This window comes from Bufo gargarizans, chromosome 2 (assembly GCF_014858855.1).
Source record: "Bufo gargarizans isolate SCDJY-AF-19 chromosome 2, ASM1485885v1, whole genome shotgun sequence".
NCBI lineage: Eukaryota > Metazoa > Chordata > Amphibia > Anura > Bufonidae > Bufo > Bufo gargarizans.
This window is the reverse complement of record NC_058081.1, coordinates 106,396,085-106,420,581: the sequence shown is the minus strand read 5'-3', so window position 1 is coordinate 106,420,581 and position 24,497 is coordinate 106,396,085. Positions and strand designations below refer to the sequence as shown.

Genomic DNA, 24,497 nt, shown 5'->3' with positions numbered 1-24,497 from the left:
TCCTTTTTGCTTTCTTAAAAACAGATTTTAAAATGCACATTTCAAAATTTCCAGTTTTCATTTTTTTTTTGTATATATATCTGTCATCTAATGGCACTAAAGAAAGATCTAGGGTGTCCCATGAAAAATAATATCAAATACATGAAGGCTAGGGCTGATTAGAAATTTAATTACTTATTTGCAGTTAGATAGGCCCATTGCTAAAACTAAAAAACTGGCTTGGATAAGGAAGGGTAATGAAGCGCTCTGGTAATGAAGCGGTTACCAATTCCTATACAAGCCAAACACATGCATAAAATACAGACACCCCAACAGCTAGGACAGCGGTCAGCAACCTCCAGCACTCCAGGTGCTGTGAAACTACATCTGCTATCATGCACACTTGCTTGGCTGTTCTCTGAACGGAGCATGCTGGGAATTGTAGTTTCACAACAGCTGAAGGTTGCTGCTCCCTGAGCTAGGGTCTGCCCCATGCTAAATGAAATAAGATTATCAGCTTCTAGCTTATGAGGAACAATCTGTTTTATTTGTAAGAGAATTCACCAGACAATGCACACAAGAGAATCTCAAAGTTATTTACATTGCACAGCTTCTGTCTGTGCGTTACTACCCGTCTATTGGGCTGCATTTATTCACGTTCTATGAATTTAAAGAGCGAGAGGTAACTTGGTCCTTTGCTACAAGATTGTGTTTTAACTAATTCATAAAAAGACACAAGCTAGAAATAAGAGTTTGACCTAAACATGGCAGCACCTGAAATGCCCGACTGCTAGAGTCATGCTTGGCATAGCTCGTTGCGTGCTGACAATCTACTCACAGCAATAAGTAAAGATTCAGTGCACTTTAAGAAGCCCTCAATCACAGCAAATCTATGAAGGCATCTTTCTCATTGCTCGGTATATAATAGTAATGTACCCTTCTCTATCTAACGGCGGCATCCTTGTAAAGGGGAAAGTCATGCTAAATCTAGTGACTGATAAGCAAATTAATTGATGTGTTCTACGCAGCACTGCAGCCTCTTCAGTTTGGGGATTTTGAAGGGTTAGGACTTGTGAAACCCCTCGTTAATTAGAGGTTAAAAGATTTAGTGTGGCCTTCCCCTTTAAGAACCACTGGCTGACAAAAAGAGCTCATAATACATGCAAGGTACCATACTGCAGTCCTGTGGACAAAAGAAGGACATATCCCTTAACATATGTATAAGCAGATACATTCTCTTCCTCGTGTCATATTCTAAGTGTCAGAATCTTCTTCCTCCTCTTCCTCTTCCTCTTCTTCTTCTTCGTTGTAATCCATTATGCCAAGCTGCAGCTCGGTCTGGTTTATCACCTCTTCATCATCCACATTCACAGAATCCTGCAGTTTTGCAAAAAAATAAAAAATACTTCTATAAGAAAAACTCCATAAAATAGAAACAAAGAAGGTAATTTATAATGACCTTTGCTCTAGTGAACTGGCGTAAAAAAGTCACAATTTCTTGCAACTTTTGGGGGATTTATGCCATTTTTTTTAATGGATACACAGGATAGGGGATAACTATCAGTGGGAGTACCGATCAGAAGAACGGGGGCCCCGTACCCCCTTCAGCCCCCTTGAAATGAACAGAGCAGCTGGTCGGGGATGCGTGCAGCCACTCCATTTATTTTCATGGGAATTCCGTACATAGTGGAGCGCTGTACATAGTTAACTCCGGAACTCCCATAGAAATGAATGGAGCGGCTTCACACATGTTGTGCGACTGGCTGCTCTATTCATTTCTAGGAGGGTATGGGGCCCCTATTCTCATGATTGTTGGGGTCCAGCAGTAGGACTCTGACAGCAGTTATCCCTTATTCACAGTATAGGGTATTAACTAACAACCGGAATACGCCTTTAAGCAAACATCATTAATGGGTTCTCCAGGAATTAAGAAAATGAATATACTTAAATATTACTTTAGTATAAATATATTCCCAAATACATTTCATTAGCTATAATGGTTCATTTTGTCTAGGGAGAAATAAAATGGCTGTTGTCCTAGTAGCACACACAAAACCTGTCCTAATCACACAGCAGGACAAGTTACTTCAGAACACTTAGATAAAGGGCTGCATCATCCTCCTCTATGCTCTGACTGTCGGTGATTATGATCCTGAACACAGATGATAAGATCTTCAGCTGAATCTCTGTAGGAATGAAGTTAATGAGACATGAAATACAGAGAGGAGGGACAGGACAGGTAATGTGAGGCTGTGGTAATGGAAACTGCATACAAGTGCTGCTGCTCATCAGCCACAACCCCACCTCCTCTCTGTACTTCATGTCTCCTCATGAACTCCATTCCTACAGATTCACCTGAAGATCATATTAAACTGCATTCAGGATCATAATCCCTGACAAGTAAGAGAGGAAGATGGTGCAACTCTTTCACTTGTCCTCCTGTGTGATTAGGACAGGTTTTGTGTGGACTAGTAGGATGGCGGCCATTTTATTTTTCCTAATGACTGCTCCCCTGACAAAACGAGACAGTATAACTAATGAAGGGTATTTGGTAATATATTTATAATGAATTAATATTTAAGTATTTTCATTTTCTTAATTCCCAGAGAACCCCTTTTATGTCCTAGACTCCTAGTAGCTAATTAAGGTATAGTCACATGCATTAGATTCGTTGCAGACATTTTTGCAATTCTCATTCACCTGAATTTTTATTTTATTTTTTAAACCCAAACACCCTCGCACATGCTGCAGAAAAAACCCTGTTCCAAACAGATCTGTAATAAGGGTGCAAAGACTGATGACATGCAGATGTTACCAGACCCAAAATCATGGACTTATTTGGAATATGTATCCTGAATACAAGGCATATATTTATGCTAAACTGGCCTAAGGGTGGTGTCCCACTTAGGCCTTTTTCACAAGAGCGATAAGGAATGAGCCAGGGTCTGTTCAGTGAAAAACTGATGGTTTTGCATGCAAGTTTAGACAGTTTTGTCTGCGATTCCATTCAGTGGTCCCGATTTATTAATGTGTCTGCACTAATCAAAAAAAAAAAAAAAAAAAAAGGCGCAATTTGTTGCATCTAGTGTTTCTACATTTTTTTTCCAACATACCCGACAAGGGTGGGGCTTAGTGGAAGGTGAGCCGTGCATCAATAGAAAGGGTGGGCCTAAGATGCACCAAAATTCTAGCATAAAAATCTGAGTTTTATTCATATGTAAATGAGGGCTCGCAAGTGCCCAGGGGCGGCGTTCGGGCTGTAAGTGCCCAGGCCGCTCGTCCTTCTTCTCACATAACCCCTCCCCAGCCTGTTGCTTGGCCCGCCCTGTATGCCTCTTACGTCAACCAGTGTACTGGCTGATATCCCACCGGCGCATGCGCACTGACCATTGTGGGCAGCAGCATCATTCCATGCAGTGCGCATGCGCCGGCGGGATATCGGCCAGTACACTGGATGATGTAAGAGGCATAAAGGGCGGGCCAAGCAACAGGCTGGGGAGGGGTTATGTGAGAAGAAGGAAGAGCGGCCTGGGCACTTGCAGTCCGAACGCCGCCCCTGGGCACTTGCAAGCCCTCATTTACATATGAATAAAACTCTGTTTTTGCCCCTGGTGAACATCCAAACAAAAAGACAAAAGGTACTGTTTGACTGATCTATAGTTATGCTACAGTGCTATGTAAGTGGTCTATAAGGGCAAAGTGTGGTGACAGACTCCATTTAAGATGCAGAGGTTTCATATTGAATTTGGCGCACCTTCTGGCAATCCTTCCACTAGTAACTATATGTCAGCTATGAGCTGGCATAGATTTTTGTATGATTTACACCACTCCTATAAACCCAACTTTTTTTTCAAGAGTGGCATAAAATTAAAAAAAATAATTTACAGTTTTTTCTGGGGTCCCGAGTTTCTTGTTTGATTGCTGCTCCATTCTGTTCTATAGGACTGCTGGCGTCATTCTTGTGATAGGTGGGAGCCAGACACCTAGGACTCCTGCCTATCAGCTATTTATCCCCAATCCTGTGGACAGGCCATAAGTGCTGTTCATGGGAAAAACCCTTTAAATGTATTTTTGGGATACTCCTTTAAAGATCACAAGGCAAGAGCGGAATGTGGTGGCACACATCTATCTACTCACCACCTCAGGCTGCACACCATGCTACTGCTGCTCCTGCTCAACTTCTCCAGCAGTTATCATAGACTGAAGAGCCAGCTCCTCAACCTGTGAAAGAAGACCACATCATATTAACTTATTGTACCCTTTCAGTTGTCAAACTACCACTCCCAACATGTACCTGGCCCTGAAGTGGACTCATCACCATATTCCCTCCTGTTAAACTAACATAAGGCTCTGAACATCCATGGTTTCCGTCTCCAGAGTTGCTCTATGAAGGCGATCAGCGCCAGGTAACCTTTGCTGCCACTGATGTAATGGCCAGGCTGAGAAGAGTCCGGGTCCAGTGGTTACCTGTAGTGTTCTAGTTATGGAAGCCATATGGTATCAGTAGTGTATGGCGCTGCATATGTTCATATATACATCTGTTTGTCACAATGGCAGGGTCTTCTCTTCTTTCTTATGAACTTGGGTAGAGGTTACTGAGCACCAGTCCCTCAAACAGATTCATTTAGTAAATGGTAACCCAAGACGACCCCCCCCCTCCCTCGAATGGTTTAATCTGAAATCACCCTATACATATAAACTGGGTGACCACCTGACCTTTAACCTGTTGAGCTGGTCGTGCAGGGCTGCCTTAATCTTCAGCAGTGTCTCTTCCTCCTTTTTAAGTTCTTGCAAGCGACTCAGCATCTTGCAGCCAGGTCACCGTCTCGGCCGCCCCATCACCCAGGATCCGGGCAGCAGCACTCACATTACCTGTCACGACACTGTGCCGCATCATCATTCTGCGCGGAATCCCCTGACGTAATCACGGAGCGACGGGCTCCCAGGCGGCCATGTTGACTACGGCCAGCGCTGTAATAGAGCGGAGGTGTTCTGTCATATAAGTTGCGCCGCCTTGTGGAAGCAGCGGGGAGGTGCTCTACTAACTCGTCCCATATTGTTACCTATGGAGTGCTGCGCCACCGTATGGTTTCGCTGGGAAGGGCGAGAAATGCAATTATGGAGTGCTGCGCCATCTCGTGACATGAGTTGGAAAGCGATTCACTGACCTATGCTGGCGTTACATTCTCCTATTGTCCATCTGGGAAGGATCTTCATGTCCCAGACTGGATGAGTTGTGATTTTCTCCCGCTGGTTTGAGCTTATACTGATGAGATACCGATGCCCAGTACACTGACTCAAATGCAAGTATGAATGAGACCTAAGAAGTTCGTTTTGGACATGGCAAAACTGCAGTGCCTCTGTGCACAGGCCTTTATAAGGGCACATTTGGGCCTAAGAGTCACCATATTACCCCTTAGAAGCAAAGCTTCTAGTAGAGAAAAGGCCTGTAAACATGGCGTAACGGCATACGCTGTAATACAAAAAAAGAGGTGTCTGCCTCTGCCTACCACTGGAGCCACAGAGATAACAGTTTCTATATCAATATTATCAGATTTAGTCCACAGGAAACCTTTGGATACCTTTAGGAACTATTCACTCCACTGTAAGTCCATGTGCCATCTTTTTGCATAGGATTGCACGGGACCTACAGAGGTAAGTGGTGCTATTCACACCACCATTTTTTGGCACAGGTGTAGGGTCCGTGCCAAGAAATGCAGCACAGGTCCCATAATGGGCCATGTCTCATAGAAAACAGACCTGGAGATCGCTGGAGACAACAGTCGCCAGGCCTGTATCCTACACGGACCCCATACTAAAAATCCTCAGTGTGAATAAGCCCTTATTTATTTTATGCACTTATATAGCGCTTTACAGACATTATCATCACTCTGTCCCCAACGGGGCTCACAATATAAGTCTTTGGAGTGTGGGAAGAAACCCACCCAAAGACGGGGAGAACATACAAACTCCATGCAAATTAATTTCTACTGTAAAAAAACATTTTCCGATCTCGGGTTCGGTTCCAAGTGGTACCTTGGAAGTGAACCCGAGTTTGGGAAATGTTTTTTTTTTACAGTAGAAATTAATTTATGAAGTTTTTATGCGAAATCTCGCGAGATTTCACGAAGTAATAACTTCGGCTCATCGGAGCCAATACATTCTAATACTGTACGGAGCACTTGCTCCGTACAGTATTCAAAGTATTATGCAAATCGACTTTGAATGCTCATCCGAAGTCGATTCGCTCATCCCTAATTGTGAACCAAAACCAGGATTGCAGCCTCCACAGACATAAGTGCAACAGGCGCCTCCCCCCAGGGCCCTCAATAGATGTAATGACACACGTCCCAGGTGTAGGAATGGCAAGTGGTATCTTGCTGCCTAAAATGTCCCTTTATGTGTCACAGTGCTCCTACCTGGATACGGCTGGACCCCAGGCTTTGGCTCCAAAGCAATAAATATGGGGAACAATTGAGGGATTGAAGAAAGAATCGAGTCCAGACCTTATATAAAGTTGAACAGCAGTTTTAAGTCTTCAAGCTTTGTCTTGGTCTCAGCAGGCTTTAGCATTAAAACATGGCAGGCAAACTCGTCTTTGCTACACTTGTTTCTCTCTGGCTCTGCTGTACTGATAGGCTGGCTGTATAGCTCAGACTCTTCTGTCTGCTGCACTTTCTCTCTTTGTAGGCTGACTCTTAAAGGGGTATTATCATCTTAATGATCACTGTTAAATCTGTTAATGATTTAACAGTGATTATTTTTCTAAATATATTTTATTAACAAATCCCCACCCCTTAGAAAAAAATAAACCTATACTTACCTGACTGTTGTCTTCCGTCTCCCCTGGTTACGGCCACCGCTTTTCTCACGAATCGCGGTGGCCGCGCGTGCGCAGATGACTTTTATTTTCTTCTCCCGGCCGTCCGTGCGCTGTACTGAACGCACATGCCGAGTCCGCGCATGCGCCCTGGTGACTTCTTCCTGGCAAGTATACTATACTGGCCAGGAAGAAGTCACCAGGGCGCATGCGCGGACTCGGCGTGCACGTTCAGTACAGCGCACGGCCCGGCCAGGAGGAGACATCAATGAAGATTGAGCCTGCCCCCTGCCGAAACCAGGAAGTGGACGGCGCGCCGGGACCAGGTAAGTATGAAATAGCCTGTTGAGAAAACCCCTTTAAGTTATGTCAGGGAACTATACTCCTGGCTCATGAGGCTTTATGCTTTGACCTCCATTGCTAGGAGAGCTGAAGGTGCTCTGGCTGGCTTGGGCATGTCCAGCAGAGACATGCCCAGCACACCCTCCCTTGGCAGTGGGTAAGCTGGAACTCACTAACTCTGGTCCCTACCCTTCCTGCAGGAAGTGGGGAGAGCCCACTCCTCCACAGAGGGGGGTTTGAATGGAATGGAAGATTCCATTCTAAGTACAGCTCTGCTGTGTTTGCTGCCACCTGCTGGTGAACCAGGCACATTACATTTGAACATAACAGTTACATTAGAAATAGGAATTCACCGTGTAGTGGACCTGAAATAAATACACAAGATAACATTATATTAGCCCATTAGAGATAGTAGCGGGGTGAATAGTCTTGTCGTCCATAAGGAATCCACTTCCGCGTTCAGCTGAAAACCAGACGACGGTTCCTTTTCGCCGTTCTAATTTCGGGTCCCCCGGCCGTGGACGATCCAAGACGCGGATTGCCCAGTCTTCAATGGCTCGCTTATATTCCCACATAGTAGCAGCGTGGGCCATTATTTCTTTAGGGACCATAGGGTTGAGGGCAACGAAGGTCCCGCTCTTTCTGGACGGCGGAGTGGATACTCCGCCCGCCTCCACTGTGGCAGACGCCTCAGACACTTTCCCAGGGTATCGCCGCAGTTGGAACACATGAATCTCCTGTAGGGCAGCCTGCATCTGGTCTCCCCAGACCATTCTGCCCCAGTTCGCTTTAGGCCGTGCCATCTTACTTCCTCTTTGGCCACAATGAACTGATGAGGGAGGTGGAGCTTTTGGGGTGGAATTTCCTTTCTGTATATTTACATCGGGTTGTTCCCCAGGGCAGGGCTGTAGCTTCCCGCTCTAGAGCTGGGTGTTCCCTTGTTTTCCCACTCTTGGGGTGCAAGAAGATACGCCATCATAGGCAAAGATGGTGGATTAACCCCTCAGATGCCGACGCACACTTTTCTGTGCCTGTCGCTCTGCAGTAAACGTAATAAAGTAATTTTTAAAGGATTTCTTGACAATTCTGTAGGCCTCGTAGGATAAAGGCACACAAGTAAATCCTGTTCATGACGCCAATTGCAATGGGCGCCTCCCCCCAGGGGCCTTAATAGATGTAATGACACGTGTCCCAGGTGTAGGAATGCCGAGTGCTATCTTGCGGCCTAAAATGTCCCTTTGTGTCACGGTGCTCCTACCTGGATACGGCTGGACCCCAGGCTTTGGCTCTGAAGTAGTAAATAGGGAGAATAATTGAGGGATTGAAGAAAGAATTGAGTCCAGACCTTATATAAAGTTGAACAGCAGATTTACTTAAATAAACATTCATCAGAAAGTCTTCAAGCTGTTTTGGTCCCAGCAGGCCAAACTTGGCAGGCCAACTCTCTCTGCTACACTTGTTTCTCTCTGGCTCTTCTGTACTGACAGACTGGCTGTATAACTCAGACTCTTTTCTCTGCTGCACTTTCCCTGTTTGTAGTCCAACTCTTAAAAGGGTTGTCTCATCATAGACAATGGGGGCATATCGCTAGGATATTCCCCCATTGTCTTATAGGTGCAGGTCCCACTGCTGGGAACCGCACCTATATCGCGAACAGAGACCCGCAAGTGAAGGAGGGCGCACTGCGCAGCCGCCCTTCATTCATTTTCTATAGGGCTGGCGAAAATAGCAGAGCACTGGCTTGGCTATTTTCGTTGGCCCCATAGAAATGAATGGAAGCTGGGGCAGTGCATGCGCAGTACGCTCCCATTCACTTCTATGGGGAGCCAGCTTGGTGTTGGCCAGACCAGAGTCCTCCAGCCACCACTTTGCGGGGCTGCGTTCTCGATATAGGTGTGGGACCTGCACCTATAAGGAAATGGGGGCATATCCTAGCGATATGCTCCATTGTCCATGATGAGACAACCCCTTTAAGTTATGCCAGGGAACTATACTCCTGGCTTCTGAAGCTTTATACCTTGACCTCCATGACCAGCAAAGCTGAAGGTGCTCTGGCTGGCTTGGGCATGTCCAGTAGAGACATGCCCAGCACATCCTCCCTTGGCAGGGGGTAAGCTGGAACTCACTAACTCTGGTCCCCTGCCATCCTGCAGGAAGTGGGGAGAGCCCACTCCTCCACAGAGAGGGGTTTGAATGGAAGGTTCCATTCTATCTAAGTACAGCTTTGCCATGTTTGCTGCCTCCTGCTGGTGAACCTGGCACATTATATTTGAACATAACAGTTACATTAGAAATTGGAATGCACCGTGTATCGGACCTGAAATAAATACACAAGATGACATTATATTAGCCCATTAGAGATAGTAGCGGGGTGAAGAAGTGGTAATGCCACTCGTGGGTGTTACATAAGGTATAAGGGAAAGATCTGCAACTGTTGTCTTTAGAGCCGCACCTGGTTTTGGCTCAAAATAACTGATAGAAATCATTGACTAAATAACTAAAGTGTGAATGAGGCATTAAACGAGTTTTCTAGCCTGTAGATGTTGATTTATCCACAGATCACTGGGGGTCTGACACCTGGTACCCGAACCAATCAGCTATTTTGTGACGCTGCTGGCCCTGGAAGCTAATCAGCGGATGGCACCAATAACAGAAGGTGATTGGTAGGGGTGCTGCTATGTCAGAAAACCCAGGCTAAGTGGTTAATGCCTGCTCATTAATACCCACATGATATACATATGGCACAGATTTAATGCTGCTTCCAGAGCGATCAGCTAGGTAAATGGCGAGTACCCCACTGTTGGGGACAGCAGGAAACCCTGGAGAGAAAATGCTCGCACACAGCGCTCAATGTGCACTGTGTATAGAAAAGATGTCCTGGTGACTGATCACATACTTCCTGGAATTTCAGTTCTTGAAGGCTGACTCTGGGCTTACTAGACTCAGCACTGGCCTGTGACTGTACATGGGTAGATGTCCCCTGTAACTGGACCAGTTATGGTGGAAGAGTATAGTGCAAAAAAAGAAAAGTCCCACATGGTCTTTTCTGACCACTGAGATAGAATAAAAATAAAAAAGGGAAAAATATAAATAGACAAAAAAAACATCAGTATTATTCTTGTAGCGCTAGCTAAGACATGTGAAAGTGGATATGCGATATATCAATATTTACAGTAGACAATGACATACGCAAATAAATAAGTCTATTTTAGGGTAATTGTAGCCAGAAAAAAATAGCTAAAATGTAAGGAAATTTATTTACTATTCTATTGAATTTATAAGCCTAAAAATTCTAAATAAAAGCATCCATTATACGTATAAAATTATATCAAAAGAAACCTTAATTATTCTCAGAAAAGAACGCAGAAAAAAAATCAGTGCTAGCCCAACCGATTTCCTGCGCAATGAAAGTAGTAACAGTGAAATAAAAACATGTGATTTGCCATTTTTTAGCCACCTCGTGCCCTCCAAAAATGATACCAATAAAAACAAGCCCTCATACAGCTCTGTAGCCCGAAGTATAAAAAAGTTATAGCTACCCAAAATCTCGATGCAAATAGAATTAAAAAAAAAAATTTTAAGTAATAAAACAAAACAAAAACTATACAAGTTTGGTATCACTGTAATCGTATTGACCCACAGAATATCATTTTTCGTGCATAGTGAATGTTGTATATCAAAACACAAAACAACTTGGTGGAATTGTGTTTATTTTTATTACACCACCCAGAATTTATTTACTGTTTTCCTATACAATATATGGTAAATTAAATGGTGCCATTAAAAATGCATCTTGTCCTGCAAAAAATAAGCCATCATATGGCTATGTGAATAGAAAATCTAAAATGTTATGTCTATTGGAATGTGGGGAATAAAAAAATGCATAAACGAAAATAGGCCCAGTCCTTAAGGGGTTAATTTCAGTGGACACTTAATTTCTCTGGTGGTGCTGCTATCAGGTTCCCCTTGACCTCTTCTCGCATATGAACATAACTCTACATCCATTTAGTGGTGCTTTATTGTAAATGGACGTAGTTATGTCAATGCCAAAGGTGGACATAATACACTGCAATACAGTAGTACTGCAGTTTATTATGAGTACATTTTAGGCTACTTTCACACTAGCGTTCGGGTGTCCGCTTGTGAGCTCCGTTTGAAGGGGCTCACAAGCGGCCCCGAACGCTTCCGTCCAGCCCTAATGCCTTCTGAATGGATGCGGATCCGCTCAGAATGCATCAGTCTGGCAGCGTTTAGCCTCCGCTCCGCTCAGCATAGAAACATAGAATGTGTCGGCAGATAAGAACCATTTGGCCCATCTAGTCTGCCCAATATATCTGAATCCTATGAAAAGTCCTTGGCCCTATCTTATATGAAGGATAGCCTTATGCCTATCCCATGCATGCTTAAACTCCTTCACTGTATTTGTAGCTACCACTTCTGCAGGAAGGCTATTCCATGCATCCACTACCCTCTCAGTAAAGTAATACTTCCTTATATTACTTTTAAACCTTTGCCCCTCTAATTTAAAACTGTGTCCTCTTGTGGTAGTTTTTCTTCTTTTAAATATGCTCTCCTCCTTTACCGAGTTGATTCCCTTTATGTAGTTAAAAGTTTCTATCATATCCCCTCTGTCTCGTCTTTCTTCCAAGCTATACATATTAAGGTCTTTTAACCTTTCCTGGTAAGTTTTATCCTGCAATCCATGGACCAGTTTAGTAGCTCTTCTCTGAACTCTCTCTAGAGTATCTATATCCTTCTGGAGATATGGCCTCCAGTACTGCGCACAATACTCTAAGTGAGGTCTCACTAGTGCTCTGTACAGCGGCATAAGCACTTCACTCTTTCTACTGCTTATACCTCTCCCTATACATCCAAGCATTCTGCTGGCATTTCGTGCTGCTTTATTACATTGTCTTCCCACCTTTAAGTCTTCTGAAATAATTACTCCTAAATCCCTTTCCTCAGATACTGAGGTTAGGACTGTGTCAAATATTCTATATTCTGCCCTTGGGTTTTTACGCCCCAGGTGCATTATCTTGCACTTATCCACATTAAATTTCAGTTGCCAGAGTTCTGACCATTCCTCTAGTTTTCCTAAATCCTTTTCCATTTGGCGTTTCCCTCCAGGAACATCAACCCTGTTACATATCTTTGTGTCATCAGCAAAAAGACAAACCTTACCATCGAGGCCTTTTGCAATATCACTTATGAAGATATTAAACAAAATTGGTCCCAGTATAGATCCCTGTGGAATCCCACTGGTAACATGACCTTGTTTTGAATGTTCTCCATTGACTACAACCCTCTGTTGTCTGTCCCTCAGCCACTGCCTAATCCACTCAACAATATGGGAGTCCATGCTCAATGACTGCACTTTATTGATAAGCCTTCTATGTGGGACAGTGTCAAAAGCCTTACTAAAATCTAGATATGCGATGTCTACTGCACCTCCACCGTCTATTATTTTAGTCACCCAGTCAAAAAAATCTATAAGATTTGTTTGACATGATCTCCCTGAAGTAAACCCATGCTGTTTTTCATCTTGCAATCCATGGGATTTTAGATGTTCCACAATCCTATCCTTTAATAGGGTTTCCATTAATTTGCCTACTATTGATGTCAGACTCACTGGTCTATATCCTCCCTACTACCTTTCATGTGAATGGGCACGACATTTGCCAATTTCCAATCTTCCGGGACGACTCCTGTTACTAATGATTGGTTAAATAAATCTGTTAAAGGTTTTGCCAGCTCACCACTAAGCTCTTTTAATAATTTTGGGTGTATCTCATCAGGCCCCTGTGACTTATTTGTCTTCACTTTAGACAGCAAACTTAGAACATCTTCCTCTGTAAAGACACATGCATCAAACGATTTATTAGTCATCCTTTCTAGTGGAGGTCCTTCTCCTTCTTTTTCTTTTGTAAAAACTGAACTGAAGTATTCATTAAGGCAGTCCGCTAGCCCTTTATTCTCTTCTACATACCTTCCGTCCTTTGTTTTTAATTTAGTTATTCCTTGTTTTAATTTCCTTTTTTCATTTATATATCTGAAGAATGTCTTATCCCCTCATAGACTGAGCTAGTTTTTCTTCTGCCTGAGCTTTAGAAGTTCTTATAACTTGCTTGGCCTCTTTCTGCCTAATCTTGTAGATTTCCTTATCTTCATTGCTCTGTTTTTTTTTATAATTACAAAATGCTAGCTTTTTATTTTTAATGATTTTGGCCACTTCTGCTGAGTACCACAGTGGTCTCTTCCTTTTTTTGCTTTTACTGACAAGTCTAATGCAATTTTCTGTTGCCTTCAATAATGCACCTTTTAAGTAGTCCCATTTCTCCTGGACTCCATGTAATCCGTTCCAGTCTGATAAGGACTCATTTATGACTAATTTCATTTTTGAAAAGTCAGTTTTTCTAAAATCTAAAACTTTTGTTTTTGTGTGGTGGGACTCTTTCACAGTTCTTATATTAAACCACACTGACTGGTGATCACTAGATCCCAAGGTTTCGCCTACAATGACATCATATACCGAATCCCCATTTGTGAATACCAAATCCAAAATGGCCTCCCTCCGGGTTGGCTCCTCAACCATTTGTTGTAGGGATATCCCTAGTAGGGAATTTAGAATATCTGTACTCCTGGTAGAACTTGCTATTTTGGTTTTCCAGTTTATATCTGGAAGATTGAAATCTCCCATAATGATAACTTCTCCTTTCATTGTCATTTTAGCTATTTCTTCAACTAGTAGATCATCATCGCTGCTTGCAGCGTTCGGGTGTCCGCCTGGCCGTGCGGAGGCAAACGGATCTGTCCAGACTTACAATGTAAGTCAATGGGGACGGATCCGTTTGAAGATGACACAATATGGCTCAATCTTCAAACGGATCCGTCCCCCATTGACTTTCAATGTAAAGTCTGGACGGATCCGTTCAGGCTACTTTCACACTTAGAAATGTTTTAACAATATAATGCAGACGGATCCGTTCTAAACGGAGACACCGTCTGCATTATATGAGCGGATCCGTCTCAGACGGATCCGCTCTGAACGCAAGTGTGAAAGTAGCCTAAAAGTGGCTCAGTAGCTTGGGACAGAATACACTGGGAAGTGAGTGCGCCGTACTGAAGAGCATCCAGTCTCTGCTGAACAAAAATGATTATTGTTAGGAGTAGGCACCCCTCCCTTTACATTCCTATAGTGGGTCATCATCTTGTCCATGTCCCCTTCCCAAAGCCAGGTCAGGAGATTGTAGCCATAAAATCAGTAAGATGGAACTACTTCACACGGACAGAGTGGATGGAGGTAATACAAAGTTGCTCGGATGCATGCCCGAAACTATATTTTCATACAAAGATTTAGGGGGGCGACCTGCAGATCCTTTTTAACACGTGTGCAGGATAGCAAACTGTCATTTCTTTGAGGATCACTAGCTTGATTGACCGATATTTCTGTTTCCCCAGGCAACCGGACTTGTCTGTCGCGTAACGTATTAAGTTCTGTTTTTATTCATTTTATTTTCCAAACTGTTATTTCGCATATATATATATATATATATATATATATATATATATGTCTGTATATTTTATGTTGTATTTTCTATAACCCCATTGTTTGTACATACTCTCCTTTTTTTTATGTTAAAACTTCACTTTAACCCTTTCGCTGGAGTGATGGGTAAACATGGTGCCCGCTCGTGCATGCAGCAGGCACCATGGTCGGCGGGTCTCTGCTATTTCAAATAGCAGAGAGCTGCAACTACGCAACCATTGACCGCCACCGGCAATAATGACAATCATGGTTATTAAAGCCTTTAGATGCCGTTATCAAGTAGGGTTGGGGGATATCAAAAATATTCCCACGATAACGATATTAAGAAATTTATTGCAATAACAATAGATATCGCGATAAATGCTCATTTAGAATACATTTTATGGAACGTCCGGCCCATAATAGAACAATCCTATCCTATTTTTGAGGGGACAAGGTGACTAAAAAATATAGCGAACTGCGTGTTTTTTACATTTCTTTTCCGTTACAGCATTCCCTTATAAAATATATTTTTCAATACTTTAATACACTGCCTGTCCCAAAAAAAAGTTGCCACCAAAAAAAAAAAAAAAAAAAAAAAAGATTCTCAATGGGGTTAAGGTCCGGACTCTGTGGTGGCCAATCCATGTGTGAAAATGATGTCTCATGCCCCCTGAACCACTCTTTCACAATTTGAGCCTGATCAATCCTAGCATTGTCATCTTGGAATATGCCCGTGCCATCAGGGAAGAAAAAATCCATTGATGGAATAACCTGGTCATTCAGTAGGTTCAGGTAGTCAGCTGACCTCATTCTTGGAGCACATACTGTTGCTGAACCTAGACCTGACCAACTGCAGCAACCCCAGATCATAGCACTGCCCCCTCAGGCTGGTACAGTAGGCACTAGGCATGATGGGTGCATCACTTCATCTGCCTCTCTTCTTACCCTCATGCGCCCATCACTCTGCAACAGGGTAAATCTGGACTCATCAGACCACATGACCTTCTTCCATTGCTCCAGAGTCCAATCTTTATGCTCCCTAGCAAATTGAAGCCTTTTTTTATGGTTTGCTTCACTGATTAGTGGTTTTCTTACAGCTACACAGCTGTTCAGTCCCAATCCCTTGAGTTCCCTTCGCATTGTGCATGTGGAATTGCTCTTACTTTCACTATTAAACATAGCCCTACTATTGTTTTTCTTTCGATTTGATTTCACCAAATGTTTAAGAGATCCCCGATCACGATCATTCAGGATTTTCCCCCGCCACATTTCTTCCTTAAATACAAAGGGTCCCCTCTATCCTTCCAGTTTTTAATAATGCGTTGGACAGTTCTTAACCCAATTTTAGTAGTTTCTGCAATCTCCTTAGATGTTTTCTCTGCTTGATGCATGCCAATGATTTGACCCTTCTCAAACAGACTAACATCTTTTCCATGACCACAAGATGTTAGTCTTTCGACATGGTTGTTTAAGAAATGAGAAGCAACTCATTGCACCAATTGCGGTTAAATAACTTATTGCCAGCTGAAAGATAATCGCCCATGCAGTAATTATCCAATAGGAGGCTCATAACTATTTGCTTAGCTAAATCCAGGTGGTGACTTTTTTTTGGACAGGCAGTGTAGTTTGTACTTTTTTGGACGTGGCAATACATATGTTGTTTTTTTATTGTTTATATATTTTTATATGTAAAATTGGGAAGGGGAAGATTTAAAATTGTAATATTTTGGTGTTTTGTTTTTCTTACTCTTTATTTAACTATTAGCCCCCTTATGGGGCTAGAACTTCACAGTTAGCCCCCTTATGGGGCTAGGACTTCACAGTCTCCATGCTGCTCTGTGCACATGGCAGCCAAGGCTTCAGTAGCGTCCTGGTTGCCATGGTAATTGATAGGAGCCCCGCAATTTCACTGCTGGGGCTCAGATCAGAACCTGCCACTGCATCACCAATGAAGAGGGGGTGGGGGGAGGGGACCCTGTAGCCACTGCCACCAATGATTATAACAATGAGGGGGGGCACCTTTGGCCACTGCGTCACCAATAATTCTAATACTGGGGGGTTGGGGGGGTGCACTGCGCCACCAATAAATTTAATTAACCCCTTAATACAAATATAGACTGTCGGCTGTATCACATACCCGGCACTCGGTCTCGATGACAGGAAGCGGCGATCCTGCGAACCGTGCCAATTAACCCCTCAGGTGCTGCTTAATTGGCAGGGTTTACGGGATCGCCGCTTCCTGTCATTAAGACCAGGTGTCTGGTATTTGATACAGCCGGCACCCGCAGTCTATATTTGTATTGGGGGGAATTCTCATTGGCGGCGCAGCGACCACAGCCCCTCCCCATTATTATCTTCTCACTGGTGGCGCAGCGGCAGCCAAATCACAGTGGGAGAGAGGCACTGTAATGTGCCCCGGACGTATTAGAGGCAGTCAGCACTGTGACATGTGACTGCCCCTATGACGTAACTAAAATACAGCGGTAATTAAGAAACGGTGATGTCGCCATATCGCCATTTCTTAATACTGCTGTATATCGTGAACACCGGTATTACGCCCAACCCTATCATCTGACGAGCATCCTCTGTGGCCAATGACGATGTTGGTAATTGAATACAATACGATGGGTCTCTCTGAAGAGACCCAAGGTATTGAAGCTGCAATTCTTATTTTGGCAGGTCAACATAAGAAATGAGAAATTCTCCTCTCATCATGGATCTATAACAACCATGATGGTTCAGAATTTTAAAAAAATATATAAAAATTGAAATTCCCCTTTTCCGTAGAATAAAAAATAAATACATAAATAACAAAAAATATAAACATCATGGGCATCATCGCGTCTGAAAACGCCCATACTATTAAAATATTTTTACAATATGACGAATGGCATAACGGAACAAAGGGTCAGAATGGCAATTTTTTTATTGCTTATCTTACCCAAAAAAATGTAATAAAATGTGATCAAAGGTCACATACACTACTACAAAATGGTACCAATAAAAACTACATATTGTTCCGCAAAAAATTAGCCCCCCACACAGCTCAGTAGATCTAACTATAAAAAAGTTATGGGGATCAGTATATGGTGATATAAATGTATTTTTTATTTTTCAAAGTTTTAATTTATTTTTACACTATTTAGACATACATAACCTATACATATGTGGTATTGTTGTAATTGTACTGACTGAAGGGCACAGGTCAGTTTTGTTGCAAAAGAAAAACCGTAGGAATAAAACCTGTAAAACGATGGAGAAATTGTGTTTTTTTCCCCAATTCCACTCAATTTGGATTCCCCCCCTCGCTTCCCACTACATTGTATGCCATATCAAATGGTGGCATTAGAAAGTACAACTTGCAAAAAATAAGCCCTCATACAGCTATGTGAACGGAAAAAAAAAAAAAGTTATGGCTCAAGGAAGATGGGGAAGAAAATGAAAATACAAGTAATTAGAGAGGGCTCACCTATAAGCTCAAGAATGGAGATGGGTGCACCTACCAAAAAGGATTCACCCAATCCTCAAAAACAGTAATAAAATTAGAACAGAGAATGGTAGGGCACACCAATATTCGGTACCACACAGATGATTATACAAATGTTTTATTAGTGATATACACTGTTAAGTAAACTTGCATAAAATATAAAATATAACACTCCTAAAATATTAGACTAAAATACATTCGTTTACTAAAATACTAAAAGACCATTGAATACATTCAAACCCAATAAAATCAAGTAATATTGGATAGTTGCGTAATTTAATTGTATGGTAAAGATAGTGTCCTTCCAGATGGGTGCTTATCACCTAATCAATACCCCAAAGGTGAAATTGGGGCTACACCTGTTTCTAAAGTCCTTTTGATTGAGGGCTTTTTTAATAGTCACTGCAGTTGTAGCGACTCAGTGGTCGTTATATAATATCGATACACTCTTGCTGCTCAATAGTACAAAAAGAGCCAAAACAGTTATACTCACAATTGTAACGTAGTATTGTCGGCTTTAGTCAATCACAGGTGGCGTCCCACGTGTGGTAAATGCTACTTGTACAAATTGCAGCAAAATAGGAGTGATGCGGTTTTGGGATCCTTGATGTTATTCATATAGCCGTACTGTGTTTGGAGATCAGTCGGTGATGTATAGCTTCTAGCTGTAAATGCTTCACGAAGGTGGACTTTGCCACGAGGCCGACTCTCCAGACAGACAGATATGCGGCTTGCCTTGACTTTTTTCAAGTTAAGAAATCAGCGATCCTTTTCTTCTTTAGCGCTTTAAGGTCCTCCGGTGTAGTGCTTTATTCCATGGGGAAGTTACCAAACATGTTTCGGAGTTAACAACGACTCCTTCATCAGTGGCTGAACTGCCCATGGGAATGACTGGCTTTTAATACCTTGATCAGGTGTCGGTTAAATTAATTAGTTCTGGATCGGAAATGACGTACACTTGTCTTCTCAAATCAATGGTGCAGGTAAATCGCTTATATATATATTATAAAATTAGATTAATATATAGCTACGTATATCACATTCATGCTATCAATTACATTAATGTATATTCAGGTAATTCACTTGTATAATACGTGCATATGCGCACGCATGTGTAAATTCACTTGTATATACATACGTGCATATGCGCACGCATGTGTAAGTCCCCGCAACATTTTCACAAGGTCTATTAATTTACATAGAAAGTACTTTATTTCGCACCATCTATTCCCACTAAGAAAAATAGTATAGTAGGTGAATAAATAGATAATGTGAAAATGCACACAATATTTGTGCAATTGAATGGAACAATTTTATATGTGTTGCGGTTTCATTGCGTTTTTGTTTCTGTTTCCTTTGACATTATTTCCACATCAGTCCTATATCGATAATTCCATTTGGTACTTAAATGTGGAATTAATGTACAAGGTAAATTCAGGAAATACACAGAAATATAAGAGGTTATATAAAAAATATATAAAAATATAAAAAAAATATATATATAAAATACATAAAATGCATATATTATTAGTAGATATCACTAAAATTAGATGGAACAAATAGGTATTTCCTATTGATTTTATTCTATTTTCTATGTTTGCACACGGGGGAACTTCATAAATTTCAGTGTTTGTAGATAATAATAATAAAGAGGGAGTTCGTCACCAGGGGAAGACTCGGAGGGTCTGAATACTCACGGGTCTCTCCCTGGTCAAGAACCCCCCCCCAAAAAGAGACAGCTACAGAAATCCATATATTTCAATTTCAGCATTTAATCCTGCTGGTAGTAGGGTATTCAAGTCAAAGATGAATCGTGATTCTATCCTTGACATTTTCTTGATATGGTCCCCACCCCTCCAATCTGTTTCTATTTTCTCCAGAGCCGAGAAAACAAGACCCTTAGGATCTTGATTATGTACAAGTTTAAAATGGTTTGACAGTGTGTGTTTTACGTACCCCTTCTTTATATTGGAGATATGTTCCGCTATGCGAACTTTCAATTGCCTCTTTGTTCTTCCCACATATTGTCTCTTACAGGGACATTGTATGACATAGATGACACTATTGGTATTGCATGTGAGGAAATCTTTAATAGTATGTTGATGATTATTTGTTGTAGATTTCACTACCAATGTTTTTTTGGGGAACATAGTATTTTTACACCCCTTACATTTTCCACATCGGAAAAAGCCTGCAGTGTTTGTCCATTTTTGTATGGATGAATCTATCTTATTTTTACTAGTTTTTGGGATGGTTGGTGCTACCATAAGTGCTAAATTGGGCGCTTTGGTGAAAATGACTTGTGGGAATTCTGGAATTAATTGGCCTATTACTTTGTCTTTATTTAAAAAATGCCAATGTTTATTAAGTATATACTTCACTTTTTTATGTTGAGTATTGAACGGGACAATTATTCTTATATTTTCATCATTCTTTTCTTTTGTTCTTGTATTAAAGAAGGATTTTCGATCTAATTGTCTAACCTTGTTCAATGCTGTTTCCAAAATTTCTGTGGGATATTGTTTCTCTAGAAACTGTTTTTTCATGTCCCCAGCCTCTTTTTCAAAAGTTTCCAATTTTGAACAATTTCGTCTTATTCTTCTAAATTGTCCTATAGGTACGTTTAAAAGCCATTGCGGCAGATGGCAGCTATTATACAGGATATAGCCATTTTTTGCTGTTGGTTTCCGAAATGTATTGCAGATTAATTTGGACTCCTCTATTTTAATTTCTAGATCTAGAAATTCTACAATTTCTTGGCTGGTTTTTCCTGCAAACCGTAAGTTATAATTATTTTTATTTATATCTTCTAAAAATTTGTCCAGTGATTCCTGATCCCTTTTCCATATAAAGAGGACGTCATCAATATACCTCTTCCAGAGCACCAGGTCTGTCCCCAGCTTAGGGTCGATGACTTCTTGTTCCCAATTCGCCATAAATAAATTGGCGTAGCTGGGGGCAAACCTGGTGCCCATTGCAGTACCACACACCTGCGGGTATATATTCGAATCAAACCAAAAATAATTGTGGTCTAGAATATACTGGGTAACTGTTTGCAGGTATTCAATCTGTTCTATAGGTATCTGGGTATTTTGTTGTAATTGCTGTCCCATAGCTTTTATTCCTTGTTTATGGTTTATAACCGTATACAGGGACTGCACATCCAATGTTCCTATAATCCATCCAGAGCTATATTCTATTTTCTCAATCATATCAATTATTGAAGTGGTATCTTTTATGTATGATTTAATTGTTTTGACTGCTGGTTGTAATAATCTGTCTATATAATGAGACAGATTTGCTGTCAACGAGCCTATACCTGAAATTATTGGGCGTCCAGGTGGGTTTATAGGGTCCTTATGCAGTTTGGGGATGCAATAGAATACTGGCAGTCTGCATTGGCTGTTAGTAATATAATGGAATTCCTGTTGGGATAGGATGCCCGATTTTTGACCTTGTTCACATAATATTACTAGTTGTTTATAGTATTCTATGGTAGGGTCAGTGCGTAAACATTTATACGTAGTTATATCGGACAACTGTCTTATACATTCCTTATTATAGTTGTCTTTATCCCATACCACTATTGCTCCCCCTTTATCTGCTGGGCGTATAATTATTTGTTGATCCTTTTGTAATTGTTTAATAGCCTGTATTTCTACTTTTGATAGATTATTATCTCTGCTTTTATTTGTTTTTATTTTTCTAATATCAAATTCTACAGCCTGTCTAAAGGCCGTCATCTCTTCACTGATTTCTTGACGTGGATATTTGACCGATTTACTTTTCACATCTGTATGTACATATTTTCGGCCATCTCTTGGGATATCTCCATTTAATATAGGGTTTTTAATGAAATATTTCTTTAAACATAATTTTCTGATGTACTTTTCTATACCAATCATTGTATCAAACTTGTTTAATTGATTAGATGGTGCGAATTTCAATCCTTTATTTAATAATTTTATTTGTGAAGGAGTGAGGGGAGTCGTGCTTAGATTAACGATGGAATTTGCATCATCTAATTGTAACGGCGATTGTAGTTTCTTCTTTCTACATCCTCTACGTAGTGGCTTTTTTCGTGTCTTTGTGACTTGTGTTGTTGTCTTTGAGTATTCTGGTGTTCTTCGTGTCGTGCTAGTGGTCGGGGTTTGTGTTGTTGGTAAGTTTTGTAATATTGACGCTCCGGATTCATATCCCTGTGTCTCAAATTGTACCGATGTGTTGGGGATTCTATTGGTGTCAAATGTGAATGTGGTGATCGTCTTGGTGTCTGCTGTCGTGATCTTACTTTGTGATGTGGTGGAGTTTGATCAAAAAAATGGTTTTCAGTGAATATTTCATATCTATTGGAGGTAGGTATGTTAAACTCTCCTTGATCTAAATTGTGGATTGTATCTCTTTCTACAGCTGGTTTAGTATGTTGACTGACAGTCTTTTTTTGTGTCGGTTTTTTCAGCTCTTTTTTGGCATTTTTGGCATTCCAAATTTTTTTACTTTTCTTAGAAATTATATCATATTCAATTTTGTTTATATTTTTACAAATTCTTTCCTGCCATAATTTGTATTCATCATTTTTAGGTAAATTTATCATAATTGTTTTTAATTCCTCAATCTGGGCTGTTAGGTGCTCCAACATTTGAGATCTCCTCTTTATAACCATTTCCATTAATACAATGGATTGTGTGTATAGGAAATCATCCCATTCTTTTTCAAAATCTGTATTATATAGATCATGTGCTGGGGTTTTGGATAACAACAGTCCACTTGGTATTATTCCTTGTACAATATACTGTCTGAGGGCTCTAATTTCCCATCTTTGTCGTAGCTGCTTTTGTAGTAAAGTTTCTAATTCCCTAAATATATCTGCTGTCGATTTTTCATTGGATGAACCTGTATGTCCATCATCATCTTTTTCAAACATAAAAGCTTACACTTTCAAACGTTTATTTTCCATGTGGCTCCAAATATCCATTCTTTGAACAACAGGGAGCTCACTCTCGATGGGTGGTAATCAATAATCAATATACAAGTAATTAGAGAGGGCTCACCTATAAGCTCAAGAATGGAGATGGGTGCACCTACCAAAAAGGATTCACCCAATCCTCAAAAACAGTAATAAAATTAGAACAGAGAATGGTAGGGCACACCAATATTCGGTACCACACAGATGATTATACAAATGTTTTATTAGTGATATACACTGTTAAGTAAACTTGCATAAAATATAAAATATAACACTCCTAAAATATTAGACTAAAATACATTCGTTTACTAAAATACTAAAAGACCATTGAATACATTCAAACCCAATAAAATCAAGTAATATTGGATAGTTGCGTAATTTAATTGTATGGTAAAGATAGTGTCCTTCCAGATGGGTGCTTATCACCTAATCAATACCCCAAAGGTGAAATTGGGGCTACACCTGTTTCTAAAGTCCTTTTGATTGAGGGCTTTTTTAATAGTCACTGCAGTTGTAGCGACTCAGTGGTCGTTATATAATATCGATACACTCTTGCTGCTCAATAGTACAAAAAGAGCCGAAACAGTTATACTCACAATTGTAACGTAGTATTGTCGGCTTTAGTCAATCACAGGTGGCGTCCCACGTGTGGTAAATGCTACTTGTACAAATTGCAGCAAAATAGGAGTGATGCGGTTTTGGGATCCTTGATGTTATTCATATAGCCGTACTGTGTTTGGAGATCAGTCGGTGATGTATAACTTCTATCTTTGGATGCTTTACAAAAGTGGACTCTGCCACGAGGCCGACTCTCCAGACAGACAGATATCCGGCTTGCCTTGAATTTTTCAAGTTGAGAAATCAGCGATCCCTTTTTTTCTTTGTTTCCTTTTTCTTTTAGCGCTTTTCGGTCCTCCGGTGTAGTACTTTATTCCATGGGGACGTTACCAAACATGTTTCGGAGTTAACTACGACTCCTTCATCAGTGGCTGAACTGCCCATGGAAATGACTGACTTTTATATACCCTGATCAGGTGTCGATTAAATTAATTAGTTTTAAATCGGAAGTGACGTACACTTTTCTTCTCAAATCAATGGTACAGATAGATCGCTTATATATACATTATAAAATTAGATTAAATATACAGCTAAGTATATCACCTTCATGCTACCAATTACATTAATGTATATTCAGATAATTCACCTGTATATACATACGTGCGCACGCATGTGTGTGTCACCGCAACATTTTCACAAGGTCTATTAATTTACATAGAAAGTACTTTATTTCGCACCATCTATTCCCACTAAGAAAAATAGTATAGTAGGTGAATAAATAGATAATGTGAAAATGCACACAATATTTGTGCAATTG

At 41.0% G+C, this 24,497-nt stretch overlaps 1 protein-coding gene across 1 annotated transcript; it reads right to left on the bottom strand.

Annotated features, from left to right (window-relative positions):
- Window positions 1-504: 504 nt before the first annotated feature.
- Window positions 505-4,902, bottom strand: SNAPC5 (small nuclear RNA activating complex polypeptide 5). The gene is given in 3 exon segments (XM_044283154.1): window positions 505-1,356; window positions 4,117-4,200; window positions 4,696-4,902. Coding segments are annotated over 3 exon segments (297 nt in total). The 5' UTR covers window positions 4,786-4,902; the 3' UTR covers window positions 505-1,233.
- Window positions 4,903-24,497: the final 19,595 nt, after the last annotated feature.